Here is a 13615-nt window from a genome sequence, read left to right as displayed (position 1 = left end):
AACAGCAACACAGTGGGGTTACACCGGGGGGCGCTGTGGAGCACGGGGCACCGAAAAGATGAGATCATTTCTGTCAGATTGTCAATATTGTGATTATTAGTTTAGTATCTCTGTTAAAGCTTCTATGTTACATTGTAAGCAGGTTATTGAACGTGTACAGAACACACTAATATGATTTTATTTGTGAAATTTTAGTTTTGTTTGACATCGCAGCTAAACTTTATCATCCAGCTCAATGAGATTAACTTTAATTTGGTTACTGAACATGTGACTTTGCATACAGGATTCATATCATGGTGTATAATGATGATGCAAAGCGCTATACTGCTGGATTTCAACCATAAAAACCACGTGTTTGTGTAGCAGGTCAACTCTCACAGCCTCTTCACAGCTTTGACTGTACAGATAAAGGCTTTATATTGAATTCTAAGTGCATGTTGCTCAGTTCAATAATATGTTATTAACTAGAAACTTTAAATGCACTTGCTTGAAGTGCAGAAAGTGTGGCTGTCATTTTTTCCCTTTCTTATGCTGAATTTAGGTGGTGGTGATGATTAAATGTTGCAATGACATTCAGAGTGGTTGCTAGGGGGTTTGCTTGGCAAGTGCTAGGATATTGCAGGTGGTTGCTAGGCAGTTGCTATGGTGTTTGGGGCGGTTGCTAGGGTGTTGTCATGAGGTTGCTGGACAGTTGCTAGGGTATTCTGGGTGGTTGCTAGGTGGTTGCTAGGGTGTTGTCATGAGGTTGCTAGACAGTTGCTACGGTATTCTGGGTGGTTGCTAGGTGGTTGCTAGGGTGTTGTCATGAGGTTGCTGGACAGTTGCTATGGTATTCTGGGTGGTTGCTAGGTGGTTGCTATGGTGCTCCTAATGGTTACAAGGCCTTTGCTAGGTGGTTGCTATGGCGTTGTGTGTGGTTGCTGGAGTGTTGCTAGGCGTCTGCTATGGTGTTTCTGATGGTTGCTAGGGTGCTGTAAGGCAGTTGCTAAGGCGCTCTGGATGGTTTAATTACATGGGTTCATTGCTGTGTTTCATTCATTTCATTTCATTTTCTAGCAGATCTCTATGCAGCGTGTGTTAGTATTCTGAGTGTGTGTGTGTGTGTGTGTGTGTGCGTGCGTGCACGTACAGACACCAGCCTGTCTCCTTTCCTCAGCTCTCCACACAGGTCTGCAGGTCCTCCGGCGAGGATGAAGGAGATGAAGATTCCCTCGCCGTCCTCGCCGCCCACGATGTTGAAGCCGAGGCCGGTGGCTCCTCTGTGCAGCACCACCTTCCTGGGCTCCCTGTGGGACGCCACGGCACACACACTGTCACAGCTCTGAACCCATCACATGACCGACTGATCGATCGACAGAAAACTGATTCCAGCTTCACTGAGGTCACTGACACCGCCTCCCTTCCCTCCCTCCTTTATACAAAATATATAAAACATTTGCAGCTGGTCAGACTGAGGGAGACTTTTACAGACGTCACTTCCTGTCACACCTGGACTTCACAGTAGAGAAAACAGGTCTCCAGGTGCTCACTGGGCAGAAAATAATCCAAAGAAGGACAAGGGAGCAGAGCACTAACTAACTAACTAACTAACTAACCAACTAACTAACTGACTTACTAAATAAATAATAAGTACATATACAGGTAAATAAATAAATAATGAAATAAATAATTAAATTAAATACAAGAAAACTATACTTTTAATATGATATAATGTAATAAAATTGTCCTTTTTTGTGTTTAAATTATTCCTGGTTTTGCTGAGGACACCCTGAAAACTGCTGACTCAGGGCTTTCAGCCTCAGGGATCAGTCGTGGGTAAAAACTGATATTTTGGCCTGGTATCGATCAGTCTCATTGATAAGGTGTGAGAGTGTGACCACATCTGTGTCACTGAGAGGCTGTGGGACAGTCAGGACCGATTCACTGCTCGATGTGTGTGTTCACCGCCGATGACACATCACTCCTCCTGATACAAGAGGAGGAGCTGTGTGGGAGTGTGTGTGTGTGTGTGTGTGTGTGTGTGTGTGTGAAAGTTTGCTGCTGAGGTGTGAAGATTCGTATTTACAGTTCTCAAGGAGATAAAACTTTTACTTCCTGTTAATAATCCGACACGACTCAGGAGAAAAACAAAAAGACGATGTGAAGAAAATAGTTCCATCAGGTGCTGTGCTGACGTCTGACAGAAGTGTGTGTGTGTGTGTGTGTGTGTGTGAGGAGCAGAGCTGTGTAATGTCATGTTTCTACCAGCAGAGGGCAGAGCAGCTGTGTTTCTTACATACACATACACACACACACACACACACACACACACACACACACACACACACACACACACCACCCAGCAGGTCCCAGCCTGAGGAGCAGGGACCCTCAGAGGCCTCCAGGACGTCCCAAACAACACGAGGAGTTCAGTTTAATTCAGCAGAAATCATCCTGATTACACATCACACACAGACGGCTGGATTAAAGTCATAAATTTACAATAAAAAAAACTTTCCCTGGGATTAAAGTGGTACATTTACGAGACAGTAGTCACAGATTTCTAAGGAAAAAACACTCACAACTTCTGAAGTTATAAAGTCCCAAATTTGCAGGAAAAAGTTGTAAATTTTAAAAGAAAAAAAAAAAAAAAACAACTCACAAATTTATGAATAATCTGTCCTGTTCCAGTCTGGTCGGACTTTTATCAAGTAAGTGTACATTTTGTACATAAGTAAAGACGGTTACCTTTACTCACAGCCAATTCATTTAGCAAAGAATCATCAGCTGTTTTTTACTCATAACGGTCCAGTTCTGTCATTTATTCATTTGAAGTTGTTGTTTTAATCTTTGGGTGTGTTCAATACTTTGTTACAAAAAAAAAAAAAAAAAAGTTTTGGCCTCACCTGGTGACATCGTCGTCTCCCAGCATGCCCTTGGGGGTCGGGGAGTAGCGTCCCGACGGCGCCGGAGGGAGGGGCTGTCCCATGTAGTTGGGGGGGCTGATATGGTTCTCCATGTGCTGGGAGTAGGCTGGGAGAGAGAGAGAGAGAGAGAGAGAGAGAGAGAGAGAGAGAGGGAGAGAGAGAGAGAGAGAGAAAGAGAGAGAGAGAGAATTAAGCACAAATCCCACGAGAGTTCAGGTTGCTGGGCAGAAATGTCATGAACTCCCATACTGCTGCAGAAAAACGCACGTCTTCCCAAACGCATTTTGTTTGTTTGTTTTTCTTTTCTCAGTCACTTGAGTCGAAACGTTCCCTGCTTATCTAATTATTCAGAGCTTCACGAGCCTTTTAATTTCAAAACTGCACGAGCGTCAGTGAGCGATGGAGCTTCGTCCCCTCGGTTCCTGACAGACTTACGTGGTGCAGGTGTGTGAGGCTCAGCTCAGCAGCAGCAGCAGCAGCAGCAGCAGCAGCAGCAGCGGTGTGTAGTGTGTAGTGTGTGGTGTGTGTCTGAGTTTTATCCCACACACACTCCACACACACCCCACCTGACCACCGAGGCTCCTGTTACCTGCTGACTGGACCGGGCCAGGCGCACCGCAGGGGGGCGTGAGGTAACCCAAACTACTAACCCAGATGGGACTGTGTCTGTTATCACCTGCCTTACACACACACACACACACACACACACACACACACACACACACACAGTCTCCAAGACTTGTGTAATCTCCTGGATGGACGGAGGTATCGGATGATGAGTTCAGTGGCGCTCTCCGTCACGCAGCTTCACACTTCGGTTAATATTCCTCTGTAATATCTGTCTTGCTCTGCACTAACAGGGGATGTCTACACACGTCAGTTTGTTGTCATGTAAAAAATGAAAGATAAATCATGTCAGAACGTTCTCCTCCTGTAATGAGACCTGTAACCTGTACAACTCAACTGAAAAACAAACAAATCTTTCACATTCAAACTCAGTCTGTCCACATGTGACGTCAGCTGAAGGGACTGTGATCAACCCCCAATGAGGCTCAGCGGACAACTCTGACATTTCAATGGCAAAATAATGAAAAGAAAAAATAAAGTCTTGCACTGCAAAAAACAAAGCAGCACAAAGGCATCGTTATGGATTAACAGTCAGAATCTGGGATTGCTGGGATTGGGATTACAATAAACATTAGAAGCAGAGAGCTTCCTTAGTTGTGGTAAAAAAAAAATTAAAAAAAAGTATGTTTTTACTGAAATATAATTTAATTCACAACCTCAGTCCTCATACTATGTAAAAAAAAAAAAAAAAAAAAAGAAACAAAAAAATGAGGCAGACGACAGATGTGACATGTTTGACACTTCCTGTTGTCTAAAAGCCTTAAACTTTTGTAGTTTTCTCTGTTTAGCCCCTCTGAGCCTCCTGTTTCCACCTGCAACTGGGATTACAGACACACTTCAGATAACAAAAATGAGACACAAAAATCCATCATATAACAAAACAAAACAAAACAAACAAAAAAAAAAAATAAATGAAAAAGCTGAAAAAATAAATGTGCAACTTGAAAAGGAAAAAAAAAAACAAATACAGATTTTATAGGCTCCTTGCCATTTACAGATGCTGTCAGGAGATGCTGTGTGTGGCTCCTGGCCCCGGCGGTGTGTGTATGTGTGTGTGTGTGTGTGTGTGTGTGTGTGTGTGTGTGTGTGTGTGGCTCCTGTGTGTGTGTGTGTGTATGTGTGTGTGTGTGTGTGTGTGTGCCACTGAGCTAAACAGGAACAGATCCTGGACGTCATCAGGCCGACCCGAGCAGCACTCACACTCACACTCAGGTACAGGCTGTGGCTCTCAAACCGCCTCCGCGTCCTGCAGCCTGTCGATGAGCGGCTCCATGATTAGTCAGAAGGTGAGCTGACGTTTCCACTCAGACGCCGTCATGATGTTTTTAATCTGCAGACACTCGTCACTCAACTTCACACACGAGCATCCGGCACTCCAACACCGAGAACGCTCTGTACCCACAGAACCCCGACAGCAGCCGCCTGTCTGTCTGCCAGCAGGGAGCCACAGACCTGCAGCCGCCTGTCTGTCTGCCAGCAGGGAGCCAGAGAGAGAGACAGGTTCAACCGAGAGCTGCAGCCACCTGTCTGTCTGCCAGCAGGGACCCAGAGAGCTGCAGCCACCTGTCTGTCTGCCAGCAGGGACCCAGAGAGAGAGACAGGTTCAACCGAGAGCTGCAGCGACCTGTCTGTCTGCCAGCAGGGACCCAGAGAGAGAGACAGGTTCAACCAAGAGCTGCAGCCACCTGTCTGTCTGCCAGCAGGGACCCAGAGAGCTGCAGCCACCTGTCTGTCTGCCAGCAGGGACCCAGAGAGCTGCAGCCACCTGTCTGTCTGCCAGCAGGGACCCAGAGAGAGAGACAGGTCCAACCGAGAGCTGCAGCCACCTGTCTGTCTGCAAGCAGGGACCCAGAGAGAAAGACAGATTCAACCGAGAGCTGCAGCGACCTGTCTGTCTGCCAGCAGGGACCCAGAGAGCTGCAGCGACCTGTCTGTCTGCTAGCAGGGACCCAGAGAGAAAGACAGATTCAACCGAGAGCTGCAGCAACCTGTCTGTCTGCCAGCAGGGACCCAGAGAGAGAGACAGGTTCAACCAAGAGCTGCAGCGACCTGTCTGTCTGCCAGCAGGGACCCAGAGAGCTGCAGCCACCTGTCTGTCTGCCAGCAGGGAGCCAGAGAGCTGCAGACAGGTTCAACTGAGAGCTGCAGCCACCTGTCTGTCTGCAAGCAGGGACCCAGAGAGAGAGAGACAGGTTCAACCGAGAGCTGCAGCGACCTGTCTGTCCGCCAGCAGGGACCCAGAGAGAGAGACAGGTTCAACCAAGAGCTGCAGCCACCTGTCTGTCTGCCAGCAGGGAGCCAGAGAGAGAGACAGGTTCAACCGAGAGCTGCAGCGACCTGTCTGTCTGCCAGCAGGGACCCAGAGAGAGAGACAGATTCAACCGAGAGCTGCAGCGACCTGTCTGTCTGCCAGCAGGGACCCAGAGAGAGAGACAGGTTCAACCAAGAGCTGCAGCGACCTGTCTGTCTGCCAGCAGGGAGCCAGAGAGCTGCAGACAGGTTCAACTGAGAGCTGCAGCCACCTGTCTGTCTGCAAGCAGGGACCCAGAGAGAGAGAGACAGGTTCAACCGAGAGCTGCAGCGACCTGTCTGTCCGCCAGCAGGGACCCAGAGAGAGAGACAGGTTCAACTGAGAGCTGCAGCAACCTGTCTGTCTGCCAGCAGGGACCCAGAGAGAGAGACAGGTTCAACCGAGAGCTGCAGCGACCTGTCTGTCTGCCAGCAGGGACCCAGAGAGAGAGACAGGTTCAACCAAGAGCTGCAGCCACCTGTCTGTCTGCAAGCAGGGAGCCAGAGAGAGAGACAGGTTCAACCAAGAGCTGCAGCGACCTGTCTGTCCGCCAGCAGGGACCCAGAGAGAGAGACAGATTCAACCAAGAGCTGCAGCGACCTGTCTGTCTGCCAGCAGGGAGCCAGAGAGCTGCAGCCACCTGTCTGTCTGCCAGCAGGGACCCAGAGAGAGAGAGACAGGTTCAACCGAGAGCTGCAGCGACCTGTCTGTCTGCCAGCAGGGACCCAGAGAGAGAGACAGGTTCAACCGAGAGTCGGCTGCTTGAAATAAAGCACAGGGGAAACTTACGAGGGGGAATTAGGGCGACTGCAAGGAAAAACCTAAGGAGCGGGAGGGGGGGGGGGGGGTCAATATTCTGAGGAAAAAAAAATCTGAATTTTCAATTAAACTTTTACATTTTACATTTATGAGAAAAAAACTTGGATATTCTCTGAGATCAAAGTGGTAAATTTTTTAAATAAAACTCAGGAAGTCACAAATTTTAAATGTTAGTCACAAATTTAAGAGGAGAAAGTGTGAAAACCAGTTTTTCTTCTACTGTGAGTTTTAGTGATTTGATCCCAGAATCACAACATTACTTTAGTTAATCCAAAGTCCAGCCACGTGTTTCCTTGACCAAAAAATGTGAGATTTGTTTTTCTGTTTTTTTTTTTTTTGTTGTTGTTGTTGTTTTTGTTTTACAATATTTTTTGGTCATTTTGTGCAGATTTTTCTTGTAATATAATTTTAAATATAAAATTAAAATATTTATAAATATAATTTATGTTTCTTTTTACTGGTTCGATCATTTTCTGTTGCTTTTTGTTGCTAATTTTCAGGTAATTTTCTATTTTTTTTTTTCTTCTAATTTGTCTAATTTTCTAATTTTTTTTTTCATTTCTCTGTTAAATGCCTGTGAAATGCTGTGTTCAGATGCAGGCACAAGCAAATGTAATTATAAATGTAAATGTAATGAAAAAAATATAAAATTTCAGGTGAAAAATTTGAGCGGCTGGTAACTCTGGCAGGTGATTGGCCGGCCGTGAGATCCCAGGTGAGGCAGGAGAACAAACCAAACCGTCCCAAAGGAAAAAGGTAAAGCCAGTTCTGTCATAAACCCAGTCCAGTCCAGCTGGTGCACATGATAAGTGGAGCAGTGCATGATGGGACGGCTGGCATCATGAAACCCATCAAAACAATTATTTCTCCGGTTTGTCCCTGAGCTGCTGCAGCCGCCGCGGCCGGCACATCGCTCGCACTTAACACAATTATTTCTCATTCATTAAGTCTGGCTCAGATCTTTCCCCGTCCGGCCCTGCAGGACATTATTATACATATTACTGCCCCCCACCCCTCCCACACACCCCCCTCCTCACCCCTCCCCTCCCCCACCTCTGGGTGCCTCTGCATTAGTGTATTGCTGCCTGGATTAGCCAGGCGATAGCGGCAGCAGCTCAGGCACGTGCCGCAGCGCAGCTCGACCACTGCTGATTGAATTTGCAGCTCGTCCTTCACGCCTCCGAACCTCGACGCCGAGCCACAGTGTGTGTGTGTGTGTGTGTGTGTGTGTGTGTGTGAGTGAGATAACCGGGGGGTGAGGACAAAAGGGGATCTATAAGACGAGGAAGAGGAGGAGTCCGAGATAACGTTGCGTTTGACACTAAAGGATGCTGCAGAGGACTGATGGCACCGGCTGACTCGCTCCCCTGGGGCATGATGGGAGTTTGGGTGCTGCTGTTACGGTGGCAAACACATAACACACTGCCGATTTTCTGTAGGGTGTCGTCTTTACATGTGATCAGGCTGAGAAACACACACACAACACACACTCTCAGGAGTCCTCCAGCTCTGTCAGCTCTGCAGTTCAGATCCAAAAACCTGCACGTTATCAAGTCTTTCAGTCTCATCTTCAGAGTTCAAATCCTGTTTTTCTTCCAAGGTAAAAAAAAAAAAAAAAATCTGTCAGTGGGATGAGATAATCCCAGTTATTTCCAGAGCTAATCGATTTGTTTCCAGAATTTTCTTGAATCAAGTGTCATTTTCTTGATCCTAGTGGCTGATCTGCCTCGTTCTGCCTCATTTCAACACATTTATACTGAAACTGCACTGGAAACAAGTGGGATTATCTAATCAGTGGGATTATAATTTTTTTCCATTACTCTGGTGTTTTGAATTTGGTTTTCCTTTGGGATGTTTTGCAGGTTTGGCTCCGTTTTCACAGCAGAAACCAACAGCAAAGACCTAAATATGAAATAGTTGTGGAATTGTCCAAAAAACTTTTTTCTAAAAACTTTTTTCCAATTCCAAATCAAGTCGATGTAAATCGTTCTTTATTCATGACAAATTTAAATTATGTTCATTATATTAAGTAAAACTCAATCAATCCATCCATCAGTCAACCAACGCTCAGGTTAACGTTTCTTATTCATGTTAATTATAATCATCTGAGTTTTACAGAGTTTTTGCTGATTAAAAAACAAAACAAATAACTGTCGATTTCTCTTCATTCCGTTTTATCTGCGCTTCTGTGTGTGTGTTTGTGTGTGTGTGTGCTTGTGTGTGTGTGTTTTTTTAAGTCCTATGATTTTGTGTCTGTGAAACAAACTTCCCCTCGGGGAGAGTAGAGACTCTACAGAGGCAGGTGTCGGGGCCTCAGCGGGACATTTAGGGGCCCTTGGATGGTCGGAGACAGATCAGCGCTCAAGTATGATTTTAATCCTCCAGTTTCCTCAGAGCGCCCCCTGCCTTCCAGCGGACGCTCATCTGATCTTTTCCATCATGTCCGTCAGGTCAGGGGGTTCAGCTGGACGCCGCTCCGTCCTGCAGTCGTCAAACTGGGAATCCGCCAACTCACTTTGTGTCCTTGAGCGTGAAGTGAGCGAGCCGCACCGAGGGACTCGCTGCCAACAAAGCCAGAGTCCGTGCGCTGAATGCATCGGAGGAGAGCTGCGCCTCGTCCTGACTTTGAAATGTGTTGTTCAGAGGAGCGCCTCGGGGGAACGGCGTCCCCTTCCTCCAAGACAGGCTGCGCTCCCCGGAGAATTCCCCGGTAATCGGAGGACGAAGCGGAGAAGAGAGTCGACAGGGCCGCGCTCCAACCAGAAGAAGAGGCAGGCCCTTCTAATCTGACGTGTGTCGATGAGACGACTAGCCGTGACCTTTGGCTGTCAACAGAAAGCTCCGTCCGCCGGGAGTCAGAGGGAGGATTCATGTCCTTGTTTGCCCAGGAGGAGGTGTTCTAGCAGGGGAGCAGGCCTGAGGAGCACGGCCCGATGAAAGCTGGGTGGGTTCAAAACTCCAGCTTCATCTCTCCTTCTGCCCCGTGAACATTAACCCCTTTAAACATCTTGATGCACCGTGAGCTGACGGGACGCTGTACATGCATCCCAGACGCACTGGGGCTGGATTTAAACCAAATTCCTCAAACCACCTCAGGAGGAGTCGCACTCTGGCTGCAACCCGTCGACTGTAAAAGCAACTAGACAAGCTACATACTGATAAGCCTCCACCTAGCCCAGGGTGGAGTATAGAAATTAAATTAAAATTGAGATTCTGTGTTTTGGCCACATGGCCCGGCCCTCCTCAGGCCGCTGCCTCTCTGCCGGCGGGTCGTGATCCAAAAGTGGACTGCAGGTCGGTTCTGAGAGAACTGTGGCCATGTGGGTCCACTTGGTCAAAAACGCCATTTATATACGAGTTTATGAGTGCAGATATCCAGTCAAGCCAATTTATTTTGTACTACAGCTTCCCTACACCCAGACCATCATTTAATAAGATTTGTTGTAAAAATAAATAATAAATTAAAAAAATAAAAAAATGAAGAAACACAAAATTTAAAGTACAAAAAAAAAATCTACAAATACTATAAAATATTTATTAAAAATTAAAAAATAATTAAATAAAAAAGTAAAAAATAAAATAATGTGATATATATATTAAAAAAAAAAAGAATGCTTAAATGTATATGCTTGTTCATAAATGTGCATCTTTATGGGCCAAAGTAGCTTATTTTTAATTTAATCAAACCTGTTGGACCTACAGCACAGAGCCAGCAGGAGAGCAACAGATACTGGGAATTTCAGAGTTTATCTGAAATAAGAGCGCTGGTCCTAAACAGAGCTACGCCTGAGGAAGGTCAATACACTGAAATGCTGCAGAAATAAACTGCTGTAGTGCAGATGGTGTGCGGGGGTTCACCTTTATCTGCAAACTTCTACCAGTCTCTCCCAGCACCAGTCATTAAGGTGTGCTTAAGATCCATTTGCTTCAAAATAAGAGTGTTTAAATGCTGTTTATAATTCACAGCCTCCTGTTCATGTTCCCAAAAAAAGGCTTAGCAGACCCATTGGTTCCTGCAATTTGGATAATATTTTGATGACGTGTTCAGCCCTACATCTGATGTTGAGATGATGTTGAGGTGATGTTGTGATGCTGTGATGCTGAGGAGGCGGGTCATGACTCACAGTTGGTGAGGTCGGGCGGGGCGAAGCTGTCGTTCATGAAGACACTGTTGGGTTTAGCCACTTTCAAGTAGACCACGTCGGGGGTGTTTTTCAAGGCAGTGACGGCGTGTTCGTGGCTCACCTCCTCCAGGCAAGCGCTGTTCACCTGGACCGATCACACACATTTATCAAAAAACACAGCACAAGAAGCACGTTATCCCAAAATCCACCACACTGCCTCAAAACAGACCCAGACCACAGAAACTGAACAGGCAGAACTGGTGTGGTGGTGGATTTCTAGGTGGCTTCCGGCAGAAGGGTTTGTTTGATTAACTTTGTTGAAACTTAAGTAAAGCTCAAATCATCTGCTACCGATTTAGGTTATTTAAAAAGGCTAATTAGATATGAGCTCAGTTAATCCTAATTAGCTGCACTGTTGTTGAAAAATGTTCTCTTCATTTATTTTTATTCGAGTGCAGATCAGCTGCTGCTCCGTGAGAGACGCTGCACGCGCTCACCTCAGCATTACTAACCTCCCTGCTTTACTTTACAGGCCTTCTGCAAAAAAAAAAAAATGTATTGTCACTGTTTCCACCACACTACCTCTGCCCTGAGTGCCTGAGTGCAGGAACTTCAGCAGAACCTCACTAAATCAGGATTTCCCAGGATTTCAGCGCTTCAGGTATAAAGGGGTTAACATCTGAAAATCCTTAAGTGATATTACTGAACAAATGGCTAATATTCATTAATTTGTGATCAAAATACACCGTGCATGACGTCTTTTATGAATAAACATTTAAGAAATTAAACTTGATACATCTGATTTAAGTACTTTGCACAAAATCTGATAAATCTCTATTTTTCTGGGATTTCGGCGTTTCCGGCATAAAGGGGTTGATATGTGAAAATGATCCAGGGATATCACCAGGCAGTCTGCTGTATTTGTAAGAGGTATGGCTAAACTACTAGAAGCAGCAGAGAAAAAAAACTTTACCAGCAAAATCAGGTTCAACACCATTGCTCCCAGTATGAGGTTTGAGCTTAATGACCCAATAATAAATAAATAACAATAAAAATAAACAATAAAAAAGATCAGGTGACTCTGAAAGCTACTGTTGTCCTTACAGCCAGCAGTTTGTCTCCGATCTGCAGCCTGCCGTCTTTGTGGGCCGCTCCTCCTTCGATGATTTTGGTGACATAGATGCTGTTGTCCCCCGGGATGTGCTGGTTCCCCACTCCGCCCGCTATACTGAAACCAAGACCTGAGGAAGAGGAGGAGGAGGAGGAGGAGGTGTGTTAGGGCTTAATCAATCTGTCATCAACCTGCCAGGACACACACACACACACACACACACACGCCGCACAGGGATAAACAATAAAGAGCAAAGACGACCAGTTTTCACAAGATACCATTTATAAACCCCCGCTGCCAATTTAACATCAGCACAAATCAGGGCGCAGAAAAGCACAAAAGCATATTTTAAAAGCGCGTTTCCTTGGAAACCAAGGCTTTGTTCTTGAGCCCGGCTTCTTGTCTGAATAATCATGAAGCCCTGAGGGATTTTCACTAAAGCTACTTGGCGAGCGGAGACAATGCAACAGCACATCCGCACCATCTGCATGCGGCGGCGTGTTCATCAGGAGTTAAAGCGTGTTGCGGCGCAGAGAGACGACAGGACGGGTGTCAAGCTTCAGCTTCAGAGCCGGTTAATCGTCAGCTCAGCTGCACATGCACCACGCTAATGAGTCAAAGTGAGCCACGTTGAGGAGCTAGAGGCCGTCCCGGTGTGTAAGATGTGTTTAGCAAACCAATGTGCACTACAATTACAATTCGCATTTGGCAGACGGTTTTATCCAAAGCCACGTACATGTGAGATTTCTGTTTTATACAAAAAAAGATCTATTCAGGAGAGAACAACGACATGAAGTGCCATAAAGCTCTGGTTCTGGTCCAAAGGACAGAGGAGCTACAAGGCAGCACAGAGAGGGGATATATAGTGTGTATAAAGTGCATAGAGGAAGGAGGAAAGTGTAAAGGAAGATTTTTTTTTTCAGTCCATCAGGTGAGCGGGTGTTCCCTAAAGAGATGGGTTTTAGCCTCCTCTTAAAGACTGACAGGGACTCTGCAGGTTGAATGGAGTTTGGTGGCTCGTTCCATCAGCGAGGAGCCACAGAGGAGCAGAGTCCAGCTGCTGATTCAGGGCCTCGTTGTGCTGGAGGCTCCAGGCGTCGCTCCATGGTGGAGCCAAGAGGACGGGAGGGAGCGTCCACCTGGAGGAGATAGTCCAGGTGGGCAGGAGGAGGACTGGCTGCTGCTCTGTAGGCAGCAGAGAGTCAAGGACAGGTGTGGTCTGATTCTCCTGATGTTGTACAGGACAAATCAGCACGAGCGAGCCACAGAGGCCACATCCTCCTTAAAGATCAGCTCGTTGTCAATCGTGATTTTGTGGGAATAAGCTGAGAGGAATATACAGTATATACAGAATATACAGGGACTGAACAGTAACACACACACCTCGGAGTGTGGTGTGTGTGTGTGTGTGTGTGTGTGTGTGTGTGTGTGGTGTTATCCAGCCTCAGAAGAACAGAGGAACACTGTTCAGATGGGACTTAACTCAACTTTATTTATTCAGCAGCTCTCATACAAACCCAGCCCAACGTGCCTCACACAGCAACATTAAAAGAACACAGAAATAAAATAAAATAAAAAAAAATACAAGAACAGACACTAAAAAGTACGCTAGACTAAAAACAACAATAAAACACAACAAATAATTAAAAGCAAATAAAATAAGAATAAGAATAAAATACAAATAAATCTGAAAAGCAATGATTAAACTGAAAAAATAAGGCTGTAGCATTACTCCAAA

At 46.0% G+C, this 13615-nt stretch overlaps 1 protein-coding gene across 9 annotated transcripts in view; it reads right to left on the bottom strand.

Moving 5' to 3' along the window:
• dlg1b (discs large MAGUK scaffold protein 1b) overlaps positions 1-13615 on the bottom strand; it is a 159268-nt gene that overhangs the window by 22464 nt on the left and 123189 nt on the right. For all 9 annotated transcript variants that reach the window (XM_030074623.1, XM_030074616.1, XM_030074615.1 and 6 more), the window contains 4 exons: positions 11871-12007; positions 10767-10911; positions 2886-3012; positions 1130-1286 (listed from right to left, as the gene is read on the bottom strand). In XM_030074623.1, coding sequence (XP_029930483.1) covers positions 1130-1286; positions 2886-3012; positions 10767-10911; positions 11871-12007 — 566 coding nt within the window. The remainder of the gene's footprint in view (positions 1-1129; positions 1287-2885; positions 3013-10766; positions 10912-11870; positions 12008-13615) is intronic.

The sequence above is a fragment of the Myripristis murdjan genome, chromosome 17 (assembly GCF_902150065.1).
Source record: "Myripristis murdjan chromosome 17, fMyrMur1.1, whole genome shotgun sequence".
In the NCBI taxonomy this organism is placed as follows: domain Eukaryota; kingdom Metazoa; phylum Chordata; class Actinopteri; order Holocentriformes; family Holocentridae; genus Myripristis; species Myripristis murdjan.
The sequence above is the reverse complement of the archived record's forward strand: the minus strand, read 5'-3'. Positions and strand labels throughout refer to the sequence as shown.